This window comes from Elephas maximus, chromosome 7, assembly GCF_024166365.1.
Source record: "Elephas maximus indicus isolate mEleMax1 chromosome 7, mEleMax1 primary haplotype, whole genome shotgun sequence".
Classification (NCBI taxonomy): Eukaryota; Metazoa; Chordata; class Mammalia; order Proboscidea; family Elephantidae; genus Elephas; species Elephas maximus.
Genome location: NC_064825.1, coordinates 82,309,835 through 82,335,008, shown reverse-complemented (window position 1 = coordinate 82,335,008; position 25,174 = coordinate 82,309,835). Strand labels below are relative to the sequence as shown.

At 42.1% G+C, this 25,174-nt stretch overlaps 1 protein-coding gene across 1 annotated transcript in view; it reads left to right on the top strand.

Annotated features, from left to right (window-relative positions):
- Positions 1 to 13,417: 13,417 nt before the first annotated feature.
- The window catches only part of LGR4 (leucine rich repeat containing G protein-coupled receptor 4), a 115,245-nt gene continuing 103,488 nt past the window's right edge, over positions 13,418 to 25,174 (top strand). Inside the window, exon 1 of the mRNA XM_049890757.1 lies at positions 13,418 to 14,144. Coding sequence (XP_049746714.1) covers positions 13,960 to 14,144 — 185 coding nt within the window. The 5' untranslated portion in view covers positions 13,418 to 13,959. The remainder of the gene's footprint in view (positions 14,145 to 25,174) is intronic.

Here is a 25,174-nt window from a genome sequence, read left to right as displayed (position 1 = left end):
CCGCAATTTAAGTGAATTATAGCCATAGCAAAAAAAAAAAAAAAAAAACCTTAAAAAATGACAAAAGAGTATTTTAATGACTGTTTAAAGAAGTGGAAGGTACTAATTGCAGAAGTGACAATGGGAAAAGTTGAAAGAAGAACTTTATTGGCTGTGTTTTCATTCATTTCAGTAAACTTAATTTTGAGTCCCGTTTCAGTAAGTAGAAACGTAAAATTTCTCCTCCCATTTAGCCGTTTGCTCGGCAAGTGTTTATTTTGCTCGGCAAGTGTTTATTGTGCATCTGTGCTGATATGAGCTCATGTTCTAGTGGGAGAGTCAAGATACAGAAAATGTAATTTTAGGTGATGAGTGTTATGAAGTCTAGCAGGGTGGGAGGGTTAGAAAATGATGAGAAAAATAAGACTCAGGGACATTGAATCACTTGTTAACGTTCACAACTAGTGAACCCATAGTTCTCCCCCCATACTAGGCCGTGTCTAGGGTGGGCTCAGGGTTGCGGGTCCAACATGTCTGAGCAGTTAGGTTTGTGGTTTTAGCAGGAACCTCCATACAGCACCCTTCCCATGATGCTTGCAGTTACTAAGTCTTGGCACTGTTTTTACCATCTGTCAGTTTGTCATACTGTGGTGGCTTATGTGTTGCTGTGATGCTGGAAGCTATGCCACCAGTATTTCAAATACCAGCAGGGTCACCCATGGTGAACATGCTTCAGTGGAACTTACCCACTAAGACAAGGAAGAAAGGTCTGGCAGTCTACATCCAAAAATTAGCCAATGAAAACCTACGAATCACCTTGTTTGACTCGCTTGCTTTGGAGATGTATTTCATCAGCAGAAATCAATCACTTGAGGAGGACATCATGTTTGGTGTGGTAGAAGGCATGGGAGACCTTTGCAGAGACAGACTGGCACAATAGCCACAAATGTAATAGACTCGGACATGTCGGCCATAGTGAGGATGACATGGGACCGAGCAACTTTTCATTCTGTTGTACACAAACTCACCACGCGTTAGCCTTGACTTGATGACAGTTATCTACAGCACTATTTTAGAGCACCTTTTTTTTTTTTTTACTCTGTGCTGATGACCCCTCTCCGTCAGTTAGTCGTCACATATCCACTGGCTCCCCACCCCAAGGAGAATAAAAACCTAAGCACTTCGTCATGATCCACCGAGCCTGCAGTGTCCAGGTCCTGCCTCCCTCGCTAGCCTTCACTCATTCTCTTTCCCTCTACACCTCTGCTTTTCACCTGTCTCCCATGTGGCAGGCCTTTAGACTTGTTTATTCCCTCTGCCTGGAATCTCCTCCACCCTCTGCTGATGTATTTGTCTATTTCGCCCCAAGATTATAGACTTGTTGCGACAGGCAGGCACCTATCTGTTTTTTTCAAAGGCATATACCCAGAGCCAGTGAGGAACAGTGACTGGCACGAATGGGCACTATGAGGTCAGGAAAGGTCTTTCCGAGGAAGTAACATTTGATGGCAGACCTGAATGCTGTGAATTGAAGAAGCCAGTCAGTCATGCAAATATCCGGGGTGTTGGTTTTTTTGATATGAGCCAATAAGTAGAATTTCTTCACCACTAAGGTTCTGAGTATGGTAGGAATAAATGAGTGGTAGATGGGGGACAACATATCACCTTTATTATTTATTCATTTCATACCACAAATATTTATTGAATTTCTATTAGTGCCAGTCATGTTCCAGGAAGTAGGAATATGGCAGAGAAGAAAACAAACGCTTGCCCTAGTGGAAATTAACTGCCTAGTAGTTGCTATCGAGTTGATTCCGACTCATGGTGACCCCGTGTCTGTCAGAGTAGAATTGTGCTCCATAGGGTTTTTAATGGCTAATTTTTCAGAAGTAGATCACCAGGTCTTTTTCTGAGGTGCCTCTGGGTGGACTCCAACCTCCAGCTTTTAGTTAGCAGCTGAGCACATTAACTGTTTGCCCCACCCAGAGACTCCTCGTGGAGCTTACATTCTGTTAAAGGCTGAGCAGGAGAAAATAATTTAGGCTTGAGAACTAAAAGGGCTTCCTCAAAGACTGACTTACTCAGGACCAGGACTGAATTCTCCACAGCCGTAACCTGCTCGAGCAGAGCTTGTGCACTCCATACAGGGAAAAGAGCAATGGTGACATATGCAAGCCTTTCCTTCTTCCCAGGTATACCAATTGGATCCTCATTCCATTCAGTGGAGCAAACAGAACAATGTTGCAGATGATAACCAGGAGTTGTTTTAACAGAAGACAATCCCAAGGGTAAAGGAGAACATCCTTACCTAACAAAGGAGAGCACAGAGGCTGAGCGCACAGCAAGAGAACAGGCCCTTGGAAGGGAAAGACTTGGACATCAGAGGAGCTCCTAGAGGGCCAGTGAGGCTGTGTGAAGACAGAACCTTGAGAGTAGGCTAGAGAGCTAGGAAAGGGCCAGATTCTAGAGGTTCTCATAAAAACCTGTTGCAGTCGAGTGGATTCCAACTCATAGGTACGCTGAAGGACAGAGTAGAACTACCTCATAGGGTTTCCGAGGAGTAGCTGGTGGATTTGAACTGCCAACATTTTGGTTAGCAGCTGAGCTCTTACCCAATCTCTGGAGCCAACTAGGGCTCCAGAGATTGTTATAGGCTATGGTAAAGGGTTTAAGTTCTATTTCAAGTGAAATAGGACTTCATCGAAGCATTTAAACAGGGGAGTTATGTAATCTGATTTGTGTTTTTAAAATATCATTCTGGCAGCTATACGAAGACAGCTGTGGGTAAAGGGTGTGAGCAGGGAAACCAGTTAGGAGCGACCCTGAGGTAGAAGTAAGACCTAGAATGTGTGGTGTCCCGGAAGCCAGGCAAAAGCATGAAAATATAAAAATATCTTTTGAGCAGAATACCTGAAAAGAAAATTGAAACCTACATTATTCAACCACGTTTGTAGCAAATGTTGACAGAATTGGAATTCTAGAAACCAAAATGTGACTTATTTTATAACATTAATATTTTTCTAGGGTTATTTCAAAGCTGGTTAAAACGGCTTTAAATCATTTTTTCCCGTTTTGTCCTACTTTTTCATATTGTACCACAAGATGGCGAGAGAGCACTACTTTTTGTATTTTAGTTTTTTTTTGAGGGGAGCAATTTTTAACACAAGATCACGTCTATGCTTAAAAACGTATACAATCTTTTAAACTCGAAATTAATATTTAAGTTTATTTTACAATATTCTAAATATTGTATTTATAATATTCTAGTATTGTAAATGTGGAGAAACAACTCTTCCCAAACAAAACAAAAACCAAAAAAAAAACCAAACCCAGTGCCCTGGAGTCTATTCCGACTCACAGCGACCCTATAGGACAGAGTAGAACTGCCCTATAGAGTTTCCAAGGAGTGCCTGGAGGATTCGAACTGCCAACAAAGCTATATAAATTACCAAACTACATAAATATCCACCATTTAATACATAGGTTTTCTGAGTGAGTGTGTGTAGGGGAGAGGAATGTATGTAAAATTGTTTTAGTCCTTTTACTAAATATAATGATCCCTGGTGGCAGCAATAGTTAAGTGCTTGGCTGCTAAGCAAAGGGCGAGTGATTTCAACTCACCAGCCATTCCTTGGAAGAAAAGACCTGGCCATCTGCTCTCTTAAAGATTTATAGCCTTGGGAACCCTACCGGGCAGTTCTACTCTGTTCTATAGGGTTCTATGAGTTGGAATCAACTCGACAGCACACAACAACTAAATGTGGACAACTTTAGTAAACGGAAATTATCTTTGGCTTTGCATCTCTTAGTTGTCTTCAACCAAGCTCAAACAAGATGTTTAATTAAGAGAAAAGTAGATTTAGGCAGGGCATGGCAACTTCCTTTAAATAAATCAAAGCCCAACTGAGGTATTCAGATTAATTTGCTTTGTAAGACACTGAATTTGTCAAAAACTTTTACTTTTCCATGAAATTTAAAAATGAAAGCAAGTATACAGTGGAAAGAGCAATTGACCTAGATATTTGCTCTAGTTCTGCTAGTAACTTGCTATGGTGCATTGGATAATTTAGTTATTCTCTGTGGGTCTCATTTCTCACTGTTAAATGAGGGGATTTAACAGACGATCTCCAAGGCTCCTTCTATTTCTAAGGATTTGAAAAGCGCCAAGGAGAAAGCGTTTGGCGTGACATAAGAGAGCCCTTTCTAACAGCCAGAACCACCCAGAAATGGACTCTACTGCCTATGAAGAAGCAAATACACTATCCCTAGAGGTTGTCAAGGAGCCCTAAGTGGTGCAGTGATTAAGAGCTACAGCTGCTCACCAAAAGATTGGTGGTTCAAATCTACTAGCTGCTCCTTGGAAGCCCTATGGGGCAGTTCTACTCTGTCCTATAGGGTTGCTATGAGTTGGAATCAACTTGACATCAACAGGTTTGGTTTTTTTTATTTTAGAGGGATCCAGAACTCCCTGGATGTTGCAAATGGTTAAGTGCTTGACTACAAACCAAAAGGTTGGTGGTTCAAACCCATTCAGAAGTGCCTCAGAAGAAAGGCCTGGCGATCTCCTTCTGAAAGGCCACAACCATGAAAACCCTATGGAATGCAGTTATACTCGGAACCACATGATGTCATTATGAGCCCGAATCAACTTAATGACAACTGGAAGAAGTACCAAAACAGCATGGATGTTGTTGAGCATTCTTAAGCCTTTAGTAGGTGATTGAACTGTGTTTAAGTTTTCTAAATTTTGTAAGTTAAATTGAATTAGAAGCTGCTTGAAGGGAGGGACTGCATGTCATACCTTATATCCCAAGGCCGCCATAAAAATGTACCTCTCAGATCTCTGACTGTGCGAGACTGACTAACAGTCCCCACTGTGAAACCTTTACCGCATTTGTGCCAAGGTGTTGCTTTCCGTAGGCTACCCCCAGCCAGTGGCTGAGCTCAGCAGGCATAGTAAGGCAGGCCCACTCCTGGGAGACGTGGAACTCCTCTGATGGGTGATTTTGTCTTGAGGGCTCCCCACTGGGCTTGCTGGACTTTTATAGAACTGTAGTGTGGTCTAAGATTCTTTCACCCGATCTCTTTTCTTTCCTTTTATCCCTTAACCAGGGTCAGATCTGCATCTCACTGTAATGGCTCTGCCAGCCTCCCCGGCGCCCTCCCCATTCTCCCTTCCAAGTGTTTCCCTTCATACGTCTCTTGCGTGAATAACCCCATCGTGGTGTCTGCTTCTCAGAAGACCCAAACTCACATATTCCTTGATCAGAGTTCCAAATGGTGGGGGCGAGGGGTGGTACATCAGAATGAGAAACTTCTTCAGCATTGAGAACCCAGGGTCCTATCCCAGACCTACTATATCCAAGTCAATGAGAGTGGAATGTACAATTTCTATTTTTAAAATCTTCCACAGGCGTTCTATATGTAGACAGCCCATTATTAATCTAAACTCTTTACATCCTAGCAGAGTAGATTCTGAAGAATAGGCGCATGGTAAACATTCCTTGAAAAAAAAAATCCAAAAATTGTTGAAAAAACTCAACAACTTTATGTCACTTTAGAATAAAAGGAGAAAACTGGCAGTTACTATAATGCATTTCCTATCACCTTAAGAGCTTTCACTATCTCTTTTGCATTGAATTTTTTTTAAACTTTCCCCACTCTGCTTTACTAATCAAATTCATATGTTTTAAGGCTAACATGAGGAAAAAAAGAAAAAGTTTAATAAACAGCACCATCTTTTGCCAACCAGACCCCAAGAACAGCACTTTCTGCATCATCCCTGCATCCAGCACCATTGATCCTGTTCCCACAGCTTTCTTTGCTTTGCCTCCTTTCTAAAAAAAAAAAAAAAAGGAACCCTGAAAATTACAAATGGATGGTAGTTTGCTTCTGTTTTAAAAAGTATCGTTTTGGAGGTTTGGTTTTAAAATTAGTTCAAAAACATTTTCAAAACCTTGTTGTTACGGTTGTTGTTAGCTGCCATCAAGTTGTCTCCAACTCATGGCAACTTTATGTGTAACAGAACAAACCCTGCCTAGCCTTGTGCCATCTTCATTGTTGCTGGGTTGTTAAAAAGTGACCTTGGGGTTGTTAAAATTTTTACTCTGACTGTTCCTTCCTGGTACATTTGGGAATTACCCAAAAGGTGTTTAACCCTTTGCTGTCGAGTCGATTTGGACTCATAGTGACCCTATAGGACAGAGTAGAACTGCCCGATAGGGCTTCCAAGGCTGTAATCTTTACAGAAACAGACTGCCACATCTTTCTTCCGTGGAGTGGCTGGTAGATTTTAACTGCTGACCTTTAGGTTAGCAGCTGAGCACTTTAACCACTGCTCTACCAGGACTCCTTAAGAGGAGTTTAAGAGTATCTTTTTTTGAGACAATATTAGGTGTCCAAGTCAGGAAAAGAATGCAGAGTTACAGAATGTATAGCCTTCCTTCCATAGTTTCTCCTTGGGTCTGAAATTTCTTATTCCCTTCTCCTTTTCTGTGTCTCTTCCTCCATATGTTCCATGTAGATGAAGGAGAGCTTTCTAGAACGTTTCAGTGACAGCGCCAGCAACACCACCACCACCATCTTGTCCTTGTGTGCTGTTGATTTCGATTCCCACTCGTGGAGGCCCTATTAGACAGAGCAGAACTGCCCCATAGCGTTTCCTAGGCTGCAGTCTTTATGGGAGGAGTCCTGGTGGTGCAGTGATTAAGATCTCAGCTGGCAGTTTGAATCTGTTAGCCGTTCCTTGGAAACCCTATGGGGCATTCTACTCGGTCCTATAGGGTCACTATGAGTTGGAATGGACTCGAGAGCAGCAGATTTATTTTAGTTTGTTTGTTTTTTAATCCTTATGGGAGCAGATTGTCAGAGCTTTTCTCCAGCAGAGTGGCGGGGTTGGGGTGGGGGTTTGAAACCACCGACCTTTTGGTTAGCAGCTGGGTGCTTAACCATTGTGCCACCAGAACTCCTTATCCTTCACAAATAGCAGGTTTTCTGTATGCACAGTTTTGGTGGTACGCACAGATTTTTTTGTATGTAGTTCCTTAAACGAATTGCCTCATGCTGAGATCTTCCCGAAACATTTAAAGTTGTGTTTAGAATTCTGAGGGAATGTGGAAAGGAACCCAATTCCATCTGCTTTGTGTCAATAATTTGGTCCTAACAAATTCTCAGTATACTTAGGTGGTACGCTTCCTCGTTTTCCATTTTGATTTTTCTGTCTTTACTTTTGTATCTTTTATCACATCTGGTTTTAACACTCGTTTCTCACTAGTAGTTTATGTACTCAGATGTTGGGACCCACATGTGGTTCTGCAATTCAGAAGTTATTTCTCTGAGTCCCATTCTCCTCTTCGGTTTGGGAAAGCTCAGAAAATCAAATTTACAAAGGATTAGGCATGAATAGGAAACCCTGGTGGTGCAGTGGTTAAACGCTGCAACTGCTAGCCAAAAAGGTAGGCAGTTCAAATCCATCAAGTGCTCCTTGGAAACCCTATGAGGTAGTTCTACTCTGTCCTGTAGGGTCCCTGTGAGTCAGAATCAACTTGATGGCAAGAGGTTTGGTTTTTGTGTTTGTTTAGGCATGAATAGAAATATTTTTTCTGATATCTATCCACATGTTTTAAAATTTCAGGTCAATGTGAGTCTTCCAAAGTACTGAAAAGGACATGGGTCCTCAGAGTGAACCCCCTAAAAGGAACAGGTCAGGAGGCAAAGAGACTTTTTGGTGATGTTTTGAAAAGGGCTTGCTTCAAGAGCAGACTTCACCCAGTCATGCCAGAAGCCTCGCTATAAGCCAGTACATCCCAAAGATATGTCGGTTCTGCACAGGTGGCATTTGTCGCTGCCCAGCATCCTCAGTCCTTGCCTGAGCTCCAAGGGGAGTAGAGGAAAGAGTGACCAGAAGCCCAGATTCACCCATGTGTGCAAGTTAAAGGATGTTTTTGATTTGTCAACAATTTTACATTGTTATTTTTTATGCTTCAAAATAATCATTGTTTTAAAGTGATAAAATATAGAGACTATTTTCTGTGCACAATAGGACCATCATAAGGACACAGAAGGAAAGGACGATATGTAAAACCACCTTATTTAAGATCAGAATAAAATGACTGGAAACCTTGGTGGTATAGTAGTTAAGAGGTACAGCTGCTAACCAAAAGGTGGGCAGTTCAAATCCACCAGGCACTCCCTGGAAAGTCTACAGGGAAGTTCTACTCTATCCTATGGGGTCGCTAAGAGTCGGTAATCGACTCGATGGCAATGAGTTGGGTTTGGTTTTTATAGAATGACTGCAGGCCTTTGTGGCCCTATATGGGACCTTCTCCATCCCAAAGCCCAAATGCAAATATGGAGGTATCAGGTATAGAAACAATCTGTTGATGGTGGAAATAACACATGTCTTGAGGGCTCAATTATTACAGACTCAGTATATCAGATGTCCGATGGGTAGGATTAGACCCGATATTTTTTCTTTACTCCCTGAGTCTATTATGGTTTGAAATGTTTATGTATGTATATATACACGTGCATATGTGTGTATATATATATATATTTTTCTAATATACATATTCAGCTTCTAACTTTAGGTGGTGAGTTTGGCACCTGTGCTTTTATTTATCAATACCTGTTTCTCACAGTTCATGAGATTGCATTGAGTCAAAAATATTTGGCATGCTTTTTGGATAAACGGAAAGTGAACCTTAAGTTCCCAGGACTCTCTCTGGGCCATTCCTTCCAGGAAATGGAACATTTTTAAGCTTGTAATGGGCTCTTTTTGGTTCATTCTGCAATATAATTTTTAGCGTGAGCTTAGCATGGAAACCAGATCTTTGAAAGTGCTTGAACTCAGTTTGTAAGAAAAGATGGTCATCTTTGAGTTATGTTCCTCTGAATTTGACATCATCTTGCCAACACTTTTCAAAATAATCAGTAGATTTCAACAAAGGCTTAGCATCTTATAAAATGGGCTTGGCAAACTGAGGCCTACAGGCCAAATCTAGCCTACCATTTCTTTCTGTCAATAAGTTCTATTGGAACACAGTCACATATTTGTTCATGTGTTATTTATGGCTGCTTCCTTGCTACAATGGCAGAGTTGAATAGTTTATCCTATGGCCATATGGCCCACAAAGCCTAAAATTATTACTATGGGTCCTTTTCAGAAAAAGTTTGCTGGCCTCTGCTATAAAACAGTGAAGAAAAATATGACCGACCCAATAGAAAATAAATAGGCAAAGGAAATAAATAGACAGTGCACAGAAGAGCATACTGTAATGGCCAACAAATGCATGAAAAGATGAGGTTGTAATTAGGAACATTCAAACTTAAACCACACTGAGATTCCATTTCACATGCAAATCTTTAACTCTGATAATATCAGGTGTTGGTAAGTTGTAGAGCAATGAGCACTCTTATCGTCTGCTGAGGGTAGCATAAATAAGTACAGTCACTTTTGAGAGCAACTTAGCAACATCTAATAAAGATGAGTGCACATAATTTATGACCTAGGAATTCCAGCAATTCCACTGTTAGATACACACACACACAATCACATACACGTATATAAAGGAAATACACACATTTCAGAGAAACTCTTGCATATTTGCACAAGGAGACATGTAAAGAATATTTCATAGCAGCATTGTTATAAGAAAAAACAGAAATAAATTTAATATTAATAAGAGAATGGATAAATAAATAAATACTGGGTTTTTTATAGTCTTTAAGGATCCCTGGTGGCACAGTGGTTAAGAACTTGGCTGCTAACCAAAAGGTTAGTAGTTTGGATCCACCAGCCGCTCCTTGGAAACTCTATGGGGTGGTTCTAGTCTATCCTATAGGGTCACTGTGAGTTGGAAGCAGCTTGATGGCAACCGGTTTGATTTGGTTTTATAGTCTTTAAATGGAATACTATACAGTAATGAAAAGGAATGAAAAGTAGCCACATATTTCATGAATATGAGTAAAACTCACAAGTTGAATGAAATAAGCAAATTGCTGAAGAGTACGGAATGATATTATTTACACAGGCAAAGTAATACTACATATTGTTTAGGGATACATACATACTAAAAGCATGAAAATATGTATAGAAATTAATTGTAAAATTTAGGAATGCTTTTACTTCTCAGCGAGAGGAAGAAAGAAAAGGAATATGATTCGGGAGGGGTACAATAGGAGCTTCAACTACATTTGTAGTATTTCTTTCTTAAGCTGCCAAAAAAAAAAACAAACCAAACCCAGTGCTGTCAAGTCAATTCCGACTCATAGCGACCCTATAGGACAGAGTAGAACTGCCCTATAGAGTTTTCTAGGAGCGCCTGGCGGATTTGAACTGCTGACCCTTTGGTTAGCAGCCGTAGCACTTAACCACTACGCCACCAGGGTTTCTTTGTAAACTCACACTGGTTCCTTTTTAGAAGCTGGAAATATCTCATAAAAAGTGAAATTCTATGTGTTTGAGGGTTTTTTTTATCTTGTCAATCATTATTGCACTGCCTGAGAGCCCCCACTGTCTCCTAGCTTCTGTTTCCTTAATGGGGCCCCTTGAACCATTTGCCCAGCAAGCAGGGCCTCTGTGCACTGTGCTGCAGGCTCCATGCTGACAAGAGTGTCTGGACAAAGGGGTCAGTGGGCCAAATCCCAGATTGTCTACCAGTCAACAAGCTCTGTGCCCAAGGTGAACATCACTAGGATGGGTGCCTTCTTCTTTGTCTAAAAGCACCACACAGGCTATGGAAGCGCTGCAGCCAGGCTCTACTTCCTCTTATCTAGCCCAGGGACTCAAACATACCAACAATCATGAGGATGGCACAGAACGCGACAATGTTTCCTTGTTACAGGTAAGGTCGCCATGAGTCAGCAACTAACAACAACAGCCCAGGGACATGACAAAATTTACTCATGCATTGCCACGGAAGATTAGAAAGAGCAACCACTGGAGGCAGCAACTGTATTAAAGTTCATTTTTGCCTGCCACCAAATCTTTGTTCAGCTCAATGTGATATCTTTTGAGGTCTTCATGGTTTATGTGAGAACTGATCGTTTTTTTCTAGTTATCCGGGATAGTAAATTAAAAGTTAGCAATTTTTTGCTCTCTTGGGGGATGTTATCCAAGAAGTGAAGACAAATTGGCCAATTTATCTTTAATGCAAAGGAAAAAGCACATATAATAAAGCAACTATCAGAAATACTAACAGATCTTAACCCCTTTCTTCTCTACTCTCTTTTGTTCCTGATCCTTTGTTTTCTTGGCCAAATTGCAAATCTGAGTCTTCCTTTCCCACCTCTTTATCTGATAGACAATAGGGATTTATTCTTCATACACTCTACATTGAAACTACAGATCCTCTCATCTACGTTGCCAGCCATAAAATTTTATTCCTTGAAAGCAAAGAATATAGCTCTCCAAGTGTGGTTTATGGACCACTTGTATCCCTGTCCTGTGATGTTCAGTAAAATGCTGATACCTGAGCTCCATCCAGGCCTTCTAAATCAAAATATTTGGCAGTGGGGTTCTACATTTTTAATCAAGCATCCTATGTGATTCTTTTGCCTACTAAAATTTGAAAACCACTATTTTAAAACAAAGAAAATGGGTTGTTTGGAAGAAATAAAATTAATCAGTTTGGTCTAAATTTATTATTTTTAAAAATCAGAAGAAAGTGATATCTTGGCAAGAGAAATTTTGTTATCCTTCCACTGTTGTGGGAAAAAAAAGAGAGCGAGAGAGAGAGAGACAGAGGTCTTAAATGAATCAATTGGAGAAATTAACTTTACAATTTTTCATTTCACTCTTTCATGAGATTTGCTAAAACATAATAGAGATGATTTAGACAATGAAAGCCAATTTAGTGGTGGCTCCAGGAGCAGCAGACGAGAAGCCAGGGGCCCAGGACTTGTTTTGGGATGATCAGCACAGTATCTGAGAGCTTCAGATTCCCTGTCTATAAAACCAGAGGGCTGTTCATCTTTCTTCAACCTCTCTTTCCGCCCAATAGTTTGAGGAAATGTCATTCCTAAAACTTGAAATCAAGTCATGTCTGTATTTATTGACTCTCTGGCATGTACATGGTGTCCCTGGGTAGCGCAACTGGTTAAGCACCGGGCTACTAACTGAAAGTTTGGTGGTTCAAACCGACTCAGAGTCACCTCAGAAGAAACGACTGGTGGGTCATCTGCTTCCAGAAGGTCACATTCGTAAAAACCCTACGGAGGGCATTTCGACTCTGAAATGTGTAGGGTTGCCATGAGTCTGAATCAACTCAATGACAACTGGGTAGCATGTAGATAGATTTATTGTATATTAGTCATGTGCCCAGCCTGGCATTATTTTTAAGATAAACACCTGAATAAAAAGATGTTGAAAAATTTTTTTTTCATTTTAGACTTCCAAGTCTGCACCAACCTGTTTCCATTTTCTTTAATTTCCCTAACATGAGATGACTAGTCAACTTTATATGATAGTGACATATTTAATCCTGCCTGCCTTACTCCAACATATTATGAGAAATATCTCCAATACAGAATAAAACAACCCAAAGGGATAGGGGAAAGCAAGAAAGGAGGTGCCTGTAAAGCAGTATTTGGTACAGATAAGATTCTGCAAGCTCTGTTAGGCCACAGGGAGTCAAAGTCCAGGAAAGGAGGGAATGCTGATAAGTAATTACCTAACACGAAAGTTGGCGCTGGCTTCTCGACTGTGGTCACCTAGCACTTAAAATGCTTTGTGTCTGGAGAAATTGTTCAGTGTCCTGAAACACACCTCGTTTGACTCTTACAACACCCCTGTATTTTAGAATTTTACAGTGGGTGGAAAAAAAGCAGTCAAATTCAGCAAAACTCTCCCTGTATCGTCAATGGTTAATTGCTAAGACTACCTGTGCATCAAGATAGGTATAAAGATTTCAAGTGAAGTGAGAGGCTGAAGGCAGGTAAAATGCTTCAATTTAGGATATAACTAAAATCCAAAAATGTGTGTCAGATAAAGGGAAACTTTTTCTCTTCTCTTCAAAACCTATCTTCCGTTTCCACAGCTCCTAACCTCCTCGTCCTTTGGAATTGGAACAGTGGAGAGTCATTTGAAACTTAACTGAATGCTGGAGGCAAGTTATACTTTTCAGGTCATCCAATTAGGAGATCCAATTTCTGCAGAGGAAAGAAAAAGACGAGTGGGGGAGGGAAAAACAAAACAAAACAACCCTGACTCCTCGCCTTCCGATCTTTCCACCTTCAATCCACAACCTGCCACGCAAATCCAGCCAAGTCAGGGATTTTGCCTTAAAGCACCACCACCACCACCTTGTCACTCACGCCCGAGAAACACTCCCCTCTGGTCCTACTCTCGGCCAATGGCTGCCCCTCTCTCTGAATAATAATGAGCTCGAGACCTCCCCGGGCCAATGGCGCTCGGCGAAAGGGGTTAGTTTTGCATGTACCTAAGTGATTTGCATAACCCAGCGGCTGGGGGCTTGGGAACCGGAGCGTGCAACCCTAGAAGGGAAAAGGACTGGAAGAGCTTTAGCGGCGGCGGGGAGAGAGCGAGCAAGAGCCTGGGTGTTTGTGCGAGAGCCGGGCGGGGACTGCAGCGAGGGGCCGGCATGGCTGAAGGCTGCGCTCTGCAACCTTGAAGAGCGGCTGCGGCGCGAGGCCGAAGAGAGGGAGGCGGGTGCGATGGCAGAGCGCGGCCCCCACGCTGCGCCCGGCCGGGCCAGCTAGCCTGAGCCGCCGGAGGAGCGGAGCTGCCTCTGCGCTTCCATGGGGCAGCGGCAAAGGCGAAACTCCCGAGCGCCGCGTCCCTGCGCTGCCGCCGCCGCGGACTGTTGAAGGGGCCGAGCCCGAGCCGAGCGCGGAGGGAGGAGAGCCCCCGCCCCAGCCCGCAGACCAGCCGCCCGCGGCAGCGGGGGGCGTCGCAGGGCCGAGGAGCGCGCGGAGCGAGCGGCGCCGCGGGAGAGGCCGGCGCGGGAGGCGGCCGCAGCAATGCCGGGCCCGCTGGGGCTGCTCTTTTTGCTCGCCCTGGGGCTGCGCGGCTCGGCCGGGCCCAGCGGCGCGGCGCCGCCTCTCTGCGCGGCGCCCTGCATCTGCGACGGCGACCGTCGGGTGGACTGCTCCGGGAAGGGGCTGACGGGCGTGCCCGAGGGGCTCAGTGCCTTCACCCAAGCGCTGTGAGTGCAGGCGGCGGGGGACCCGGGGGGAGGGGCAGAGGGGCGCCGTGGGGGCGGAGCCAGGGGTTAGTCCCCCACGGGGGGGCACTGGTCACCTGTGTGTGTGTCGCGGGGGGGGTGTGTGCTTTGCACCCACTCGCGTCGCAGACTTTCCAATCCGGGTCCGAGCCGTAAGTAGCTCCTTTTACCAGACTTTTCGGGCACGTTAAATATCCATCCCCCAACCCGCAACTTTTAAGTGCATTTGGGGCCAAGAAAGAGGGAGGAATCTGGAAAATCTCGCCCCTGGCAACCTTTTCACGCGACCTTCCCTTTTCACGCGGGCCCCTGCTCAGCTGGCAGGAGCCTCGCGACTGGCAGGGGTGAGGACGCGGAGAACTTGGCCTGAGTCTGCAGACCGAGGCACGTTTCGTGAGGAAGCACCTGGAGCCTCCTGGGTTCCAGCACGTGGGGAAAGGAAGCACCTGTACCTCAGTCAGGGCGACTCTCCTTCCAATTTGGCCCCATCCAGGTAGAGCGAACTGGCACCTCGACCCAGTTCCACTCTGGACTCCTCCACAAACCCCGGGCTTCTGGAGCACGCCGGGGAGCCTGACGAAAACACGGGACAAGGAGGGGAAATTGCAGGTTTCTCTTGGTGAAAGTACTCTTCTTACCCAACAAGGCCTTTTAAAGAAGGAATGCTAACCTGAGGTAAAGAATGTTTGGAGAAAAAGTTCCAAAGCGTATGTTCACTCGGCCCAACTCGCAAGGTAGTTGTCTGCTGCACCTTAACCAGCACCCTTTTCTTTTAAGCTGCCTGGGGTCAAGAGAGTCCCTCAAATGGTTCTGATTTACAAAATCTCCCCGGAGCAGAGACCTGGGAACTTTAGACCTTTTTTCAGAAAAGAAGAATCATCTAAAATCGGTGTTGCAGGTGATGTTGGCAAATGCCACCCATAGAGAAAGCACTGGGTAATTGAATGCAGGGTGTTTGCCCTTGTTCTTCCATGTTGTGTTGTGTGGCCAGTTGGGTGATTAAATCAAGAGCAGTGAAAGAACTGTTTGAGGGAGGAAGGGATTCCAAGAGGCCCTTGGGTAAAGGGAATTTCCTTTTACCTTATAGCTACTGAAAGGGACCTCTTAGAAACAGAGTTTTAAAGGCATAATAGATCCTGTGATGAACTCGTTTTTATGCAGGCCAGAGCACTGCTGTATTTCCAGGTTGGTGGTGGTGAGGTGTTCTGCTTGCCCTCTGCAGATGGGTCTTGAGTGAGTATTGCAGCTTGTTGATCAGGAACCTGTCTCATTCTTTAGCCTGCAGCCCACCCCCCCCCCCCCCCATTTTTTTCCTGTCTCAGGTTAATTACTTATTTGAAGTTCATTTCTTTCAGTATGGTGAATTTAACTCTTAACCAAAAAGCTCACTTTTGCAGTGTACAGTAGTTTATCCACAAAGGTACATTAGGTAGGAAAGTTAGAGCAGGGGTGAATAGAGAGGAAAGGAAGACCTGAATAAAGGAGATGGGACTATTTTCCTCCAAGTCCTCAAACTTTTAGGGAATTCATGCAGGAGAGTTGCCATTACCTGAACCTCTTTCAAAGCTCTCTCTACAGTAGAGAAGTATGATTTTACTGTCCTGACCAGTATTAAAGTCTTTGCTTAGCAGATTCCTTGGTTGTTAATGAGTAAACCTGCCCTGTAAGGTGAAGTGCTGTGGTTTTATAGTGGTGCCCCAAACCACACAGAAACATCACATTTTCATGAGAACGTGCATCTCTTTCTGTAGCTTCAAGCATCTTCCCTTAAGGCTCATCCAGGGGAGTGAAATGCTGAATCCTCAGCTTTGAGCCTCAGAAAAGTTACTGTTTATGGCTTGGGAAGCAAAAATAATTGGCACCAGTCCAGATTAGATTTCCTAACCTACCATCATCAGGGTTTTTTTTTTTTTTTAGTATCATCACAGCATTTTCTGAGCTGCATTAGTGAGCAAATGTGTTATATTTTCTAGATTTGTGCCTTATAGGTAGGTTGCCCATATATTCTGCTAACTCCCCATTTCACACTCGGAAATATCCCAGTTTGGACTATATATGGCAACCCTATCTATAGGGGATTTCAAGGCCAGTATATTTGCATTTTATACATGGGGAAACCAGCTAGTCCAGTGATTCTCAGAAGGTGTGTGTGAGAGGGGCAGATGCTGCAGGTCTCTGCATTCCAGTGGGACTTACAGGACCCCTTGAAGTCACCTGGGGGCTCTTTCCAAGAACTTCCCATCTGCTCTCTCCCCCCACAACTTTAGTGAGCCACAGTTACCAGAGGATGAGATCCGTGGTCCCCAAACTTTTTTTCACTTATTCCTCTAAGTTAGTTTCTTTGAGCATGTGCATCCAAGTCTGTTTATTTATACATAAAAAACATAAATATATATATTTATATGAAGCCATGGTATTTTTAATAACCTCACATGCATGCAAAAGCTGGACAGTGAATAAGGAAGACAGAAGACGAATTGATGCCTTTGCATTATTGCGTTGGTGAAGAAGATCAAACACACCGTGGACTACCAGAGAAGTGAACAAATCTGTCTTGGAAGAAGTACAGCCAGAATGCTTCTTGGAAGTGAGGATGGCAAGACTTTGTCTCACTTACTTCTGTGTATATATAAATATAAAACCCTTTGGTTTTACAGGTAAGTGCCCTGTGGATGGATGCATCCCACTTTGGAGGCCTCAAGACTGACTGACAGAGAGCAGGGATTTCATTTTTGAGCCCAAAGAACCTGGTACATACGAAGCACTTAAAATGTTGGAGTGAAAAAGACTTAAGGACACACAGAGGGGCAGAATTGGGGTTTGGAATTCAGACATGATTCCCACGTGGGATTGCCAGATTCATTGTGCTCAGCATTTAGCCTTTTGTCCAGTGATTTGAGAAGGTCCCAAAGAGTGGATACCTGCTTCTTAAGGCTCGTTTAAACTTGTTCAGTCCAGCAGTGTCTATTCCCTGCTGAAAGCAGCTTCACCAGAGTCTGGGGGTAGAGTCAGATGTAATCCGCTGTATTGTTTGTGGGATTCCTGTTTTCACACCATTTGCTGCACCTGTAGTGATTATTTCTATTTCAGAACAGCAGTTCTCAACCTTGTATTACAGGGCACTGGCTTGTCACACTTTACCCTAAGGTGTGTGAAAGGAAGTAATGTTACTAATATTAAAATTCCAAAGTTTTTTTCAAAAGGATTCAAGGTGATACCCGTATTATGATAGCCCTGTAATGGGGCCACTCATAATCACCTACATTCCATTCTTGACTGGGGGGAAAAGGATGAAATTTCAGTGGTAGTGGCAAAGGGATCATGCATGTATATCTTTCTGGTTTTTGTTACTGTCACCATTTTGAGAACTTTGGGCCCACAGCACAAATTTTCACCATCATAGATGTTACCTGGTGCATAGTGTAAGATTATAAAGGCTGTCTCTGGGGCTTCATGGAAACAGTGGTGAGTCATCCGAGTCCTCACCATGCCACTGAGTAATTGTGTGACCTTGGGCAAGTCATTCCACTTTTTTTCTGGTGACCATTTCCTCATCTGAAAAATGAAGCGCTTGGATTCATTAGATTATTTCTAAGGCTGCTTTCTGATTTTATAATTTATCGCCATTTTAGGGTGGCAAGGTGACGGTAGTGGTTTGCATTCTTTTATAAAAAGATCCCAGGAGCAGCAGAATATCTTTCTAGTTGAAGCACTTGCCTATTTCTTACAGCTTACTTGGAGCAGTTCTTTGTGTTTGGAAGTGTGTGTTAGGAAATTTGCCATGGAGACTTGTTGCAGAATGCAGGGCTAGCTAAGGCGCTTTGCTAAGGTAGAATAAGCCTGCTTGTTTCCTGTGGGTATGGCTTAACACTTGGAAAATAAAATCACTCTGTTTCAGTAATTTGGATACTGTACAAAAAGTTACTCAACGTCCTCGCTTCCATATAATTAGTCATCATCTCTCAAAGCCTGAGTGTCCTGTGCATGAGCAGGTTACTGAGCTTTTTATATAGAATTGATAGTTTCCAGAGGGGCTTTTGAAGTGTTTTTTAAGAACCTGTTGGTTTTTCTTCTCTTTTTTGGAATTATCTCAGATCTTTCCCTAAGGTGTAGTTTTTCACTACATTTAACGCCTTTCTTCTTTTAATAGTATCATTTGAAAGTATTTTCCTACAGTATCAGCTGGGTTCTCTGGCAGGTCATTAATCAGCCATCTAAATGTTTGATCCTTTATTGATGGTCTAAGTTTTGATATCTCTTGGTTTCTTAATTATTCTCTGTAAATTTCAATGTTAGCTTTGTTTAGTGGGTCTTGCTAAAGATGCATTAGTTTTTACATACAAGTAAACTTTGTTCTAAATAAGGACAGTATATGAAAATCCTGAAGTGTAGATCCTTCTTTTTTCAAACTGCTGTTTAAATACAGCATCGTGCTGGGAATATGGAAAGCTGGGTTCCCGATCTGTCAGTAAATCATAGGAGTGACCTTGAGTGGGTCATGTACATTAGTTTCCTCTTCTGAAAAACAAGGAAGTAAGCAACTCTTACTGCCAAGGATTTGCTCCTTCTGTTAAATTCGATTTTTGATTTTTATACATTTCTCGGATCCTCTCTGTTGTATTAAGTGAAGTATAGGTGTCTAAATCATGAAATCTCTGTCCACAGAAGACTCTGCATTTGCCCAGCTCTACTGGAATATTTCTGTTGAATGGGGAACTCACTTTCTTACAAGGGAATAGTGCACTGGATGTGGTGTGAGGTGTACCCAAGACTTGAACCAGCAATCCTTGTATTCTAGGCTCCTTGTTGTTAGGTACTGTTGAGTTGGCTCCAACTCATAGAGACCCTATGTATAACAGAACTCTTTCATTAACCACTAATATTTTATGATCTCCAGTCAAATTAAATGTGTATGCCAGATATGGTATCACAAGGATTTAATGTCCAGTCACTTGGCTCTTAACATTACGATTGGAAGGTAACATTTGAAAACTTAATCTCTTAGGAAAGATCAAAGTTCTGTGTTTTAGTACGTAGATCCAGGCAAGTTGAGGCATTTTCTTAGCCTCTGTCTCTGTCAGTCTGTCTCTCAGATTCTTATTTTAGTCACCTTACATTAGTGGAAACCACTGATAGCTCAGATTTTTGGATTTTGGTTTCTGAGCTCTTTGGTTATGCCTATTCTTTTGTTCTCTCCTATTTTCCTTATCAATACATAATGAATATTGGACTAGATGGTGGCTTTGCTCTTTGCTTTGAATTTCTGTTAATCTGTAGAATATTAAGTTGTAGAATCTTTTTAGTGATTTTTTGAAATTTAAGACTGTTCCACTTTGATCTTCTTTATCAAAAAAATTATAAACAATATCTATGAAAGTACAGAAATTATTGGCATAAAACCAAAAAGCCAAACCCATTGCTATCGAGTTGATTCCGACTCATAGTGACCTTATAGGACAGAGTAGAACTGCCCCATAGAGTTTCCAAGGAGCACCTGGTGGATTCAAACTGCCGACCTTTTGGTTAGCAGTAGCACTTAACCACTATGCCACAGGGTTTCCTTTTGTTGGCATACCTGGGTAAAAAGCTAAACCTTGCCAAATGTACCTTTAACTCTGAAAAATTTAGCTAATGTAACTTAGAGTATTCTTGACAAAGCAGCTTGGCTTTTTTAATTTTGTAACTAGACCTCAAGGTTTTGAGTTTAGAAATGTGTCATCTAGCTTCTCTTAAACTGCTCCTTGGGACCTTCAAGTTTGTTGCTAGAACTTGTTTTCCTATATATAAAAGAATATGGATAACTTTTCCCTTTTTTCCCCCAAACTTTGTTCAGTGATGTGTAGCTTTTAAAAACCTTGATTGAAGATGATGAAATGTTCTAATTTTGAATCCTGTCATGGAGGGGGGAAAAAAAAATCAGGGTATTTAGCAAATCAGTACTCTCATATAATGGCTAATTTGTCTGGCCTTCCTTGACATTTCTTTTGTGTCTTTAAACACCTGGTGGTCAAACAGCATGCCAGGTGTCAGCTCTATTGTTTGAAATTGGGTGAGTTCAAAATAGAGTTTAGGAATCAGTCTTAGCTTAAGACAGAGCCTGATTTTATAGTTCATGCAAGTTTAATAACTTCTCAACCTTCTAAAGACTTTTAGCAAGTTAGTACTCAAATACCTCTTTTACATAGCAAGATGTAATTATGTAGTAATGCACTCTGGATTCAACCACACATAGACAAGTATTTATTATTAAACTTTGTGTATGCCTGGGACAGTTTTTTAGCAGGGTTCTTAAAGTGTGCAAAATATGCTGTGTCCTGTACAGACAATTAAAACTGAATGTTTGGGCTGGTTGTTTTTAGTCTCTAAAACGTATTTTCATACCATTCCATATTTTTAATTGCCAGAAAAGCACACTAGCCTGGCCCTCCTCACTACAGTAAGTCTACAGCAAGATTTGGCATCATGCGTCTCTTATTTTAGATGCAAGTAATTGAGGTTCAGGAATGCTCTTTTAGGATCCAAGAAATGAACATTTTTTTAAAATATATTTTTGTAGTTTTCTTAGCTTTCTGTATTGAAAGGTCTTATGGGTAAAACATCGAACCACTCTCATGTGGCAACATGTTGGCCCGTAAGTATATAAGAATATCCTTGTAAGGAAATGTAAACCATAGATATTTTGGGAAGTAGCCGGGCCAAGACTGGGTTTACTCTTAGATCCCAGGCTGGTCTGTTGTCTGTGCTAGTGAGAAAACGTGTGGAGGACGCATATTTAACATAAGGTATAAAAAAAAAAAAAAAATTTTTACATATATACGTAATCTTAAAAATAAAGCTTACCACTGAATGAATGAAAATCTCAATGTGCCCTAACAAAAAAGTAATTTGAATATTTAAATCAGCTTTTAGAACCCAGTGTCCGGAAACCTCATGACTTACGTTCCTCTGTTCCCTTGTATCGTTAAAAGTTCTATTTGGGGAGGATTTTGTTCCTGAGAAGAGTGACGTAAATTTGGCAGGAAGACAGCCCCTTTACCTTCGAGCTGTGCTAGGCGTAGCTGAGGAATGTGCCTGGGATCACTTCAGGTCTCACTTCCCCTCCACCCCCCGCAGGCTTTGAGGTTCCCATGTGTGTAAACCACAGGATAATTTAGTTTAAGTGGCAACATCGAAAGTCTTCTAAAGAGCTTGATTACAGCTGCTTTCATATGAGGGTAGATGGATTTTGTAATTCTCACTCTCTTCACGTTTCTTGTTTTCAAGGTGCAGGATGGGAGGCCTGCTTCGAAGTTGGCAGTCTTTTCCTTGAAACTCTGGGGACTAGGCTATGATGCTGATTAACTTCTGCGTTTTTCTCATTTCCCTAGGGGTCGAGCTGCATACTTAGAGGCCCTTGAAGAAACTACATGGACACTATTGAGTGTCTTTCTGAAAGGCTTGACAGGCCAGATTTGTTTTTCAGGAAGGAGGAGACTCATGGCTGCCACTCTGTTCTAGACTGTTACCCTTCCTTTGTGTGCAGACCATCTCAGACAGCTGCTTTGTTGTGGGAGACCTCTCCAGAGAAAGAGAGCACTGTCTCTTGAATAACTTATACCTTCCAAACCAAAACCAAACCCAGTGCTGTCGAGTCAGTCCCGACTCATAGCAACCCTGTAGGACGGAGTAGAACTGCCCCATAGAGTTTCCAAGGAGCGCCTGGTGGATTTGAACTGCTGACCCTTTGGTTAGCAGCCGTACCGCTTAACCACTATACCACCAGAGTTTCCAACTTACATCTTAGGAACTGAATTCTAAAAACAACTCTTTTCTGCTCTGTAGTGGGGGAGACAAAACAAATAATGTTGATATTGACCTTCAGGTTTCTTAATGTACTTGAAGACTGTTCACATGCTCTTCAGCCTCTGTTATGGGGAAGTTAATCCAGTCTTTGCATTTTTCGCATTTGGTAATTGCCGTTTCAGTCCTCTTTAAGCTCTCTGTATCTCACCAAATTTGAAGCGTACAGAGAATTCTCATATAATTTGAACTCTCAGCTGAGTTCATAGAAGGATACTGAAATATTTTAGCATCTTTTTTTTTTTTTGTAAATTGCACATTGTGGGTTTACTACTGGTATTTAGCAATTTATCATAATTCTAGTTTTCATCCTTTCTCTGCTACTTCTGCTAGTTCATTTCATTTGATTAGTTTTTTTTTTTTTTTCCCTCATGAATATTTTCCTATTTTGTCTGTAACAGAAAAATTTTCTTGTTGGCCTTCTGCTCCTCTCCAAGGTCATTTTGAGTCTGTGGTAATGTAATCCAACTCTTTTTTTTTTTGTCACTATCGCTACCCAGTCTTCTTTTACAGGCATACCTTTGTGAACAAACTTTCAAAAATGGTTTTGTTTTTGAGAGTGCGACACAGGGAATCAAGACCCCTGAGCTCAGGAGAGTGTTTCTAAATCTGTGAGCTTGGGTAAGTCACTTAATCACTTTGAACATCAATTTTCCGATCTTCAAATAGAGGTAGCTTGACTTAATCCTCCACGGCTACAGCTGTGGAATAGACTCAGCTCCCTGAGAAACTCTCTTTAGCATGACCACTCTGGTGACAGTGAGGACCCTGTTTATTGTCATTTCTTTGGGGAGTGACTAAAGTTGTCCACATGTGTTATCTCTGTGTGATTTAAAATTCTAAACCACATTTCTCTAGTTCTTTGGATGTATATCAAGTTCAAAGCCTATTGTAGACCTCACAGGTGAGCCACTGTGCTAATGGAAAAAGACTACTCATCTAGCAGATTTTTAAATTCAGAAAACCATGTAGATCTTGGTGAAGACAGAATAATACATATGCTTTTATGAAGATACATTCTTTTAAGTGTTACTGGAGTCCCTGCATGGTGCAGATGGTTTGGTCCTTGGCTACTAAGTGAAGGGTTGAAGGTTTGAACTCACCTAGAGGTACCTTAGAAGAAAGGCCTGGCAATCTGCTTCCAAAAGGTCATAGCCATGAAAACCCTATAGAGCCCAGTTTTATTCTGGAACACATGGGATTGCCATGAGTTGGAATCCAATTGACAGAAACTAGTTTGAATTTTTCGGTATAGATGGTACTCCTTGCCTTCTAGGAGCCCTGGTGGTACAATGGTTAAGCACTCGGCTGCTAACCAAAAGGTTGATGGTTCAAACCTGCCAGCCACTCTGCAGGAGAAAAGACCTGGTGATCTGTTCCTATAAAGATTACAGCCTGGGAAACCCTGTGGGGCAGTTCTACTCTGACCTGTTGGGTCACTGTAAGTTGGAATTGACTCCATGGCACATAACACTTGTCTTCTGACAAGAAACCCTGGTGGCAGGTAGTTATAGTTTCTCTGGAGTAGAGACTTCAGGGGAAAATTATATTGTCTTGCTTCAGTCTTTGTGACTTGACATTGCTTTCCTGAGATGGCTGGTCAGGTAGAAAGATACAGTCCTAATGGGAGAACACAGTGTTTCTCCTCAGAGCAAGCAGGCGTATGACCTTGTTCTGTCAGTGTGATCTTTAGCTACCAGTTTTCTACTTCCAGACCTTGAAACATCAAGGATTCTCATTTCAACAATGCTGACTCTTTGGGGACCCTCATTCCAACTAGTGCCCCCTGTAGTTTCTTAAATCACCTTCAAAGCTGAGGTTGGATAAGATTTACTCAGAATTGACAACTTAGCTGTGTTCTTATTTCTTGTTATCACTTTGTTTCTAGAAATATTCAGCTTATGAGACAACTTTTTCTTTTAAGTACTTTGAAATTGTATTTTACTAGTTATTTGATACCTATATATTCCTTTTACACTTTTACACTTGCTTCAGTTTTGTGGATAAAGAGAAGCTTATTTCTTGAAAAAATTTTAGAACTTAAATCCTTTCTTTAAAGTCTTTCATATTTCTAAAAAGTTAACTGGCATTCTTGTTAAGCACAGTTAGATCTTAGAAACTTTAAAAGTTTCTGGGTTTTGACTCAGATCTGATTTGAAAATGAATCATAAAGCTAACATAGCAGCTTAATGTGTGCGACAGTACTCACAGCTTATTTAGGTTGACTGAATGTGTCAAATACAGTTGTGCATTTTCCACCCTGGTTCTCGTTCTTTAAAAAAAGTGTATGAAATTTTTTTCCCATTACCATCTTGACATCTGCCTGGTTACACATGAATAGCTTGACCCAGTCCCTCAGCAGGGAGACTACCGTGGCCTTGCTTTCAATAGTCATGTCAGTGACAAAGAAAACATATGGAATATTTCATTCCTGTCTTTTGCAAACAGAGTCTGGGGCTGTAAGGGCATGCAGCAGAAGGCTTCATACTTCATGGTAGGTTGACAAGTTTGTGAGCTAACCACAGGCTCTGCTGTTTGTAATCAAACTGTGTTTTCCAAAGCCCTGTTACATTCTATCGAAAGGAAATCTCCAAAGGGGATTTGTGTGTGTGTGTGTGTGTGTGTGTGTGGATACAGGGCGTTGGGTGCTGTCTTCTCCGATTTGATATGTGGTGTGCGTTTGATGGATACACAAGATGGGAACACAGATGCTTGATTTCTGATAGAATATGTCTTGCAAACAGTGTGCCTTTATGGTTTTCTTTTTGTCAGTCTACTGAAAGAGATCAGTGGATCTTCCTCATGCTAGCTAAGCACTCCTGCTTGCATAGTACCAGCCTTCTACTCGAGGGCTGTGCTTCAGTTCAGCTAGAGTAACGACTTCGTTTTGTGGCATCTGAATCTGCAGTGGAGACTAGTCAGCAGGTGTGGCAGAGAGGACCAGGAACATGGAAAAAGAGGGGTAAGTTAATCGCTGTCTTTCTCAGGTCATCTTCTGATAAAAGAATTTGCCCTTGGCAGCACCCTGGCTGAGGTGGCATTCCAGAAGGAGGAAAAAACAAAACAAAACAAAAAAACCTGTGACATCCAAAGATGGGAAGATTCATGACTTTGGCGGAGGAAGTAATGACATATTTCATCAGAGTCCTTTCCAGCCCTCAAGTTAGCCCATC